At 46.5% G+C, this 8,147-nt stretch overlaps 1 protein-coding gene across 1 annotated transcript; it reads right to left on the reverse strand.

The window, feature by feature from the left end:
* Positions 1-3,490: 3,490 nt before the first annotated feature.
* rasd4 (rasd family member 4) lies at positions 3,491-5,420 on the reverse strand. Its single transcript, XM_066704291.1, has one exon. It carries the CDS (start codon positions 5,058-5,060, stop codon positions 4,434-4,436), a length of 627 nt encoding a protein of 208 aa, XP_066560388.1. The 5' UTR covers positions 5,061-5,420; the 3' UTR covers positions 3,491-4,433.
* Positions 5,421-8,147: the final 2,727 nt, after the last annotated feature.

The following is an 8,147-nucleotide window of genomic DNA, read 5'->3' on the forward strand; positions in this document are numbered from 1 at the left end:
ATATTATAAATGATACCTGCATGGAAGTCTGAGTGTGATGTCATCAGTTGTCTACCCTCTTTCATTTTAATTTCATTTAATTTTATCCTTCAGTAAGTAAAGGCAAAAACACAATATACACAAGTGGTTGTGTGTAACTTGACCTTTTATATAGAAGTTCTCCCCATCGCCATATATATATATATTTTTTTACATTTTCTTCACTCTTTGATCGGGGGAGCCCGTGTGGGGAATTAATAGAACGGAAGAGAAATGAAACTTCCCCGATAGCAGGTGTGTTCCTCATCGCAGCCCCGTCGCCATGTTCTCCTGCCTTGGCTGCGCTGGGGAAGCTCTTCAGGGTCCCGTGTGGCTTGTGTCCCATCTGGGGGTGTCCCTGCACCCCAGCTCCCTTCACTCCAGACAGATAGACTTCACACACAAGCAGCGCTCAATACATTTATTTATTCTCTCACACACATGACAACCCCATGGCAGTGTAATCCTGTTAATTTTTATTTTTTTTGTACTGCTGCTTGACAGCCAACACCTTTTAGCCGCCACCTTAATGCTATTGCCTTATTTGGAAGAACTTTGTCAAATTGATTCCGCAGTCGTCGTAGCCAGTTCGAGCACCACTGAGACTCGCGGCCCCCTGGTTGTCCCACAGACCCTATACTCGCTCCAAACCCCTCAGCCTGCTTTACTTATGGTCACTGAGGAGCTTTGACCAAGTCCAGGGGCTGCGGCCGGGGCCGAGACGGCTCTTGGCCTTCAGACACAATCCCAAGCAGAGCGTTAAGATTCTACACCCATACAGAGCAGGCCTGCAATATTACAGCAGTCAGTTTCATGTTTCCAGCAATTATGATTTGGTCTAATTACTTTTTTATGGGAGGTACTTTTTTAAAAATCAAAGCATTGCCAGCAAATACACTAACTTCCCTCCTTCCAGTTAAACAGTTTAAATCCCTTTTCTCAGCCTGCACAACTGACGCACAATTAAACCCCCAGAAGGTGAGGGTCGTGTGAGAGCCCACTGCCTGCAATTAATCACCCACCTGGACAGCTGGGTCATCCTCTCTCCCGATCGTCGCGCCGTGTCGGACTCTGCAGCTGAGTGCAGACGGCAGGATGTTAAGACGGGCTTTAAAGAGGAACCAGAAAGAAACTGATCACAAGTCAACTTCCTCGTCCGAGCCCGGCGAAACAATGCACCTTCTCAGCGCTGTGCGGGAAAGAGGAAGCTGACAGCCTGCTGTGCGTGTCGCCGAGCCCGCACCCCCGACATGAACACTCCTGCAGGCATCTCTTTTGTGAACAAGGTGGCAGTTTCAATCTTGTGGTGTGATTGTCACCTTAACCCCATTTCCTCCTAGTTAGTTTTATTGTGTTTTGTAACAGCAACTCCATATTGATGCAATGATTTCTCCCATTTTGGGTGATCTGAGCAGACGTGTGGTACTTGCTGCTGCACTTTCTTCTGGTTTCCGCCTGGGCCCGGTCTGCAGTGTTGAAGCACGGCTTGGTCAGCCGCTCACCGGTCAGTTCAATTTAAACTTTAAATCTTAGTCAGAAACCATGGGTGACTTCCAAGTGCCTCAAACTGTGGAAAGGTTGACTCCATTCATATTGCCACTGATCTCATTCCATTATTTATATATGTAGTCTGTTGATCTGGTGCTTTTATTTTTGTCCTTTTGCGTTTACTTTTCTGTTTCAGTGGGTACTTGCAACCCTAGGTCAAGTGTTAATGTACAGATTAGGGCCACTGGGGCCAGTCCTGTCTGTGGGGCCCCTGCCCAGCTGAAGAGGGGAGAGCAGGTCCTTGGGAATAAGCTTGGACAGAACTGTGGAAATTTAGGGTAAACCTTAGCTTAGTACATACAAAATGTTGTAATATTTATTACCACATTATATAAACTTGGGTTTGTCATATCTATAGTTACGTTTGTTGTCAGTGTGTTATATAACGGATATAAAAAAAAATGCAACCAAACAAAACATGAAAAGAGCTTATTTACTGCGCCCATTGTTTCTAACTGTCACAAACGCATTGAACGTTAAAACAAAAGCTTTTACTTCCGTGGAAAGTTGCCATCATTTGCACGGCAGGAACAATCCAGCTTCCCACCGAGCAGCCGGGACAACAGGCCTTTGTGTCGGCGGATCGGCGCACTTCCTCAGCGACGCTTTTGCAGCAGGTGCGCAGCTGTGCTCGTGTAGTGACGATGTCCCGCCACCAGAGGGCGACGTGTGACTTCGGTCTGCTGTATGTGTTGCTCAATTTAAGCATTTTGAATATACTTGTAAAACAAAGGTATGTGTTCTGTATTTTATTTTATACGTCTTCAGTTGTACATTTCCCTTCTGTATTACAACAGCAGTCATATAAGTGCTAAGACTGAATCACGAAGAAGTAGCTTAATGAAGAAGTAGCTACACCAGCCTTGATCAGCCGCGAATCCTCTTCGTTGTTCCTGCATCTCTCCGCCAGGGTGCGCCACATAACCAGGCCAAGACCATTTCTGTTTCTATGCTCAATTTATGGTGCTTTTGGCATGACTAACAAATTCGCAGTGATGCCAAAGCAGTTATACATTACATACATATATGGAAATGTTTCACAATGATTTATTAAATACAATATAATTTGTAAGAAAACGTAATAAACATAAACATTTACTTTTTTGGTGTTATTATCAAACACAGAAGTAACACTCGCGTTTTTGCTATATCTTTAGCTTAAATGCTTATAGGTAAAGCTGAAAAGTAAAAGTGATGACGCGTAATTCATAATTTATGTAATAAATCAGTAATAAATAAAATATACCATTCAATTTGGAAACAAACAAAAAAGACAACGGTCACTGTAGCTGCTTTATCTATGCAGCAGGACTGGGAGCAGTGAACTCCGCACCGCCGAGCTATGGCAGCGTTTTGGCGCTGTCGGCCAGATGTGCGCAGCTGGATCTAAAACCGAGACAGTTTCCTCATCGGCAGCGCAAGGCGTCCAAAATGACCTGCGCTGTGAGGATATGGGCTCCATGTTGCAAGTGTTTAAGTGACCGTTTCCAAACACCTGCAATGCTCTTAATGTTTCCGTTTTCTATTCGTCATCTATCATTTATTATGATTATTAGTAGAAGAAGTCTTTCTATTGTCAAAGCTGTTTTATCGAGTAATATCTCCCTCCGTGTTTTTATAATTCGCTATCTGAACTAAAATATTCTATTTATTTTGCTTATTAAGACTGTTTTTTATTATTCTGTAGTTTAAGAAGTGTTTTACCTTTATGTATTTGTGTGTTGATGCCGCAATTTCGCATGGTGTACTTTAACTTGCCTTTCTATTCAGCTCTCCATGATTTACCCAGTGTAAACTGCCTTTAAATATAGCATTATTAATGGTTAGCACAGTAAACCGTTTTATGCGAAGACGATCATTTATACTGATATATATATATATATACTTCAGAATATGAAGGGAAACACAATAAAGACACAATTAGTATTTCAATACATATTTTATTTTCAATAACGTTTCAAATAAAAATAAAAGTATAAACAAAGTGCTTTAACGTTCGTGCAACATAATACAATCTTTTTCTTTTGCAATAAAGTAAAACTGAATGAACATTAGTCTACTATGAGTCCACTCGGTAAACAACGTGTGTGGAGCAATAATAGAAAGCAGCTGACAGCAATTCTCGCAGCTCCTCGTCTGTAAACCGTCATCCAGTGCCAAATAACACAACTCTTTAAACTTATCAAATAACATAAATAAACCATGGTATAAAAAAAAACAACATACACAGGGTCCAGGATTCACAGTGATATCTACAATGTACAGTTATAATATAACCTTACATAACACAAATTCACAACAATCAGAAGTGCATTGCCAGTTTGGACTCACATTGATAACAACAGTGATGATAATGATATTAGATTTGGCAAAACACAAACGCACAAAACCAACGACACCGACCAAAATTCACAGACACCTTCGCACCCTAACAACACAACGCATAGACGTACAGAAGTGTCCCTTCAGGTGGAGACGGGAATCTTTTCCCATCTCAAACACTACATACTTAACAAGAACAGCCACCCACGTCAGGGTGCCCTGAAACCGGTCTGGGGGTCCCGGGGGGCAGTTATCAAGCCCCTCTCCCCTCTCCCTCTTTCTCCTGCTCAGTGTGCGTTCAGCAGCGACAAGGGTGTCCACCTCCCACAAAGACACTGCAAGGAGTTTGTTCGGTGGAGGGAGATGTGAGGGGAGGGTCAGAGGGGAGCAGAGCAGGGGCTGAACTTTATAGGGCAAGCAGTTTCCTTCGGCCAACCCCAGAACCACCACCTCCCCGCCGAATTGGGCAGGGCATCCCAGACGTGCTCTTTTGGGCACGACGGCAGCGGAGGTGGTGGTGGGGCGAAAGGATTGGTGGGAGGCGGTTAGGAGATGGAGCAGCTGTTGGTCTTGTTCATGGGCGGCCTGGAGCCTGTGTCCGTGGGGAAGGTCTCCCGGCGGCGGCGCAGTGCGGGGCTGAGCCGGCTGGGCAGGTTGGCCTGCTGCAGGAGCTCCCGAAACACCTCCACCACGTTCTCATTGGCCTTGGCCGAGGCCTCCAGGAAGCGGTTGTTCCAGTCCAGCTCCACGGTGGACAGCACGTCCTCGCTGGACACGCGTCGCAGCTCCTCGCAGTCTGTCTTGTTGCCCACCACAACGATGGGCGTGAACTTGTCCTCCTTGACCTCCAGAATCTCGTCCCGCAGGCTCTTGATGGCCTCCAGGGACTCGGGGTCATCGATGGCGTACACCAGCGCGAAGGCGTCGCTGCTCTGGATGGACAGCTTGCGCATGGCCGGGAAGGAGTAGCTGCCGCTGGTGTCCATGATCTCAATGGTGACCTTCACGCCACTGATATCGTAGTCCTTGCTGTGCAGCTCCTCCACGGTGCGCCGGTACTTCGGCTCGAAGGTGTCCTGCAGGAACCGACGGATCAGGGCCGTCTTGCCCACGCCGGCCGCTCCCAGGAACACCAGGCGCACCTGGTTCTTCTCCTTCACATCCAGAGACATGGTCTGTCCTCTGCCGGTCGCTCAGTGACACTGACACAGATAGCCTGGCTCTGAAACTTCTCTCTCTCTCTCTCTCTCTCTCTCTCTCTGTGTTTGTTTTCTTTTTCTGTCTCTTCCAGGAGCTTTACTGCAGTTCTTGCTTAGAAGGAGAATCTACCGACCCTCCAAATATACCTTGTGCTGCCTCGAAAGGAAGATCTGGCTCGGCTGGCTGGTGGCGGTGTCTGAGTCCAGTGGTCTGTCTCAGCAGCAGCAGCAGCAGCAGCAGTAGTAGTAGTAGTAGTAGTAGTAGTAGTAGTAGTAGTAGTAGTAGTAGTAGTAGTAGTAGTAGTAGTAGTATTGGGATGGGATGTCAGTGCTGTGCTGTGGCTCTCTGTCCCTGTGCACCGGCTCTTATGTATGTTTACAGACGCCTGTCCTCAGCCGGCCCTGGCCAATCGGCAAGCAGCTCTGGTTTTCAACCCCCCCGTGAGCAGAAACTGTGTGCGCTCTTGTGGCCCAATGACGAGGCTGCATGCAGATGAGATGGAAATGCAATCCAGACGGGGCGGTGTGGGTTGTGAGGTGACGGGGGAGGGGGTGGGGGGTGCAGGAGACCAAGCCGGTGAGAGTCTCTCAGGCTGAGTAGAGATCTTCCACTGTGGAGAGACAGACGAGCCTCCACAGGTCTTTGACAGGGAGCAGGAGGAGTGGACATGAGCCAGTGCCCAGTGTTTTTTCCAGAGAAGTATAAAATGCCCATAAAACCCTCTTGAATTAGGACTAGAAACGGACTGGATGTATCATTTAAAGGCTCAAGCTGTCATTTATTAATTTCCCCCGCAGGACATTTTGTGCATAGTCTCTGTCTGTTACTCCGCGATGACAGGTCTCTGATACGCTCTACTGATATGCTTCTTATCCTTGCTCAGGATTTATCTGGCACACATCAAAGATTCTGTTTAGCAACGCCAGTCGGGGGCCTGAGTTTATGCCGGAAGCGTTTTCTGCAGTCGTTCTAACCTCTGGACCAGAGATGGATCAAATACGCTTGATTGAGTTGAGTTGTGATGGAAGCGAATTGGGTTCTGACAGCTATGACCCACTTGTGAGAAGTTATCTGTAGGGACCTGGAAACCCATACTTCATGACCAACATTTAAAGATCTGATGTCTTTAGCTGTGTTGACACTTTTTAAAATGTTATTTCTGCCACCAGATGTGCCGGACTTCCACGGAGCTACAGACGCTCAGGCTTGTAAACTCTGCTCTTCTGTGTCAGTGCCGGCCGTGAGCAGTGACTGGTTGAGGCCTTCACCCTTTTTTATGTATTGCAAAGGAAAGAAAAGAAATGTTACTCACTAAATAATTAATATTTCAACACCCTTTCTCCGTATTGAGAAGTATTGTCTGCACCCTTGTGGTCAAAGGTAACGGGACAAGCCTAACCTCTCTGAAGTGTCGACTTTTTGCAGTCTAACTGGGAAACCCCTGCTGACAGAGAGATGTTTTTAAATTGGGAAAAGGCCTGTTCCCTGCTCCAAAGGGCAACATTTTAGTTTCCGATACCTTCTGTAGTGTGAATAATGGGACGGTGTTGTATCCTGTTCCGTTGTTACTTTGTAGCACAGTGGGAAATACCAGCGGTCTCCGTTCTCCTGGCTGAATGTGGGCGTCTGCTCACCTGTGCCGAATCAGAGAATAATAGCTGCTATCAGCACAATTCTTCAGATTCGTACGTCTGAAGTGTTGTTTGGACACAGAACAGGCAGAGGGATTGCGAGCAGAAGGACCGGACAGCAGCCATGTTCGCACTCTCTCCCGAGAAGGGCAGCGCAGCGTGATGGTTGGAGTCCATCCCCAGTCCTGTCCTCCTATCCTATCCATCCCTATCACTCCTCTCCTAATGAGAGGAGTCGGGCCGAGAAATCGGAGGAGAGGAAGGAAGGAGGAGGGGGCTGGTGGTGGTTAAGTGCAAGGTCAGGGCTCCAGACAGATGGTAAGATAGTAATGGTGACATGGAATTAAATGTAATGACCCGAGAGACTTGATTTTTCAGGCAGGTTTGTGCTTTTATTGACGCTATGAGCATGACACAGCAACTGACAAAGAGGAAGCAGCAGCTTTGTTTTTGCTGTTTTTTAATCTCTTGTTCAGTACATCACCTCAGCTCAGCTCTCATCAACAGGATTACCAATGTCTGGAGTTTTTCAGCTGTTGATAAATCTGTGCTTGATGGTTTTTCTGCCCAGTAAGCCCATTTTAAGGAGTGTGCTCTGAAATGGGCACAGACAGCATCTAAACACAGTCATTCCAGGGCCATTTAAACACTGAGGTCTAACACAATATGCTGACAAAAGTACCAAGCAGACATAACACTATGCAAAGTACAGCTGTTTCTCACATACTTCACTGGTTCCCAACCCTGTGTTTGCTGGTTTTCAATTCCAGCCCAGCTGTCAGCTGCGTACCTGAACATCTCCACAAGGCAAAACATCTGAAAACAAAGTGGGAAGGTTCAGTGAAGAGCAGCAGACACCAAGGGGTTGTCCCAGCCCAGGGCTCCATAGCTTTTATTATATAGGTCCACCCTTGGCTTTGAGGTGATTCCTCAAGACCTTTTGATAGATGGTCAGAGCAATACTGTGTTATGCCTTCAGGAGCACTGAGAGAAGTCGGGGTTTTCTGCTTCGGTGTTCCAGGTGATCCCAGAGGTGCTCGGCTGGATTGAAGTCAGTTCCATCAATTGTTAGTCTCCACGCTCGCTGTGCAGCTCTGTGAGGTGGCGTGCAGCGAGATGCGAGCCCGATTTCAGCATGCAGTGTGTGCTGGACGCGGAAGGCCGTTCGTTTTATTTGTTGACAGAGTTTTATAGCCCTCTTGAAAAGTCTCACTTACTTGCGCTGTTGTCAGACACTGAGATGGAAGTGCCATTAGCTTTGTGCTGTGGAAACACTGATGGACTAAAGTACAGATTGGAAGATTTACGATGGAATAAAGATTGGATGTTTCTGTAGATTGTATTTATATAACCTCTCTTGGCCTATTCACAATTGAAAGTAGGATTTTATCTACTGGACCTGATTATTGTTGTTGTTGTTGTTGTTAT

This window comes from Amia ocellicauda, chromosome 5 (genome assembly GCF_036373705.1).
Source record: "Amia ocellicauda isolate fAmiCal2 chromosome 5, fAmiCal2.hap1, whole genome shotgun sequence".
Classification (NCBI taxonomy): Eukaryota; Metazoa; Chordata; class Actinopteri; order Amiiformes; family Amiidae; genus Amia; species Amia ocellicauda.

Excerpts from the sequence above, each read along its gene's own strand:
- rasd4 (XM_066704291.1), bottom strand. The coding sequence starts at position 5,060 with ATGTCTCTGGATGTGAAGGAGAAGAACCAGGTGCGCCTGGTGTTCCTG.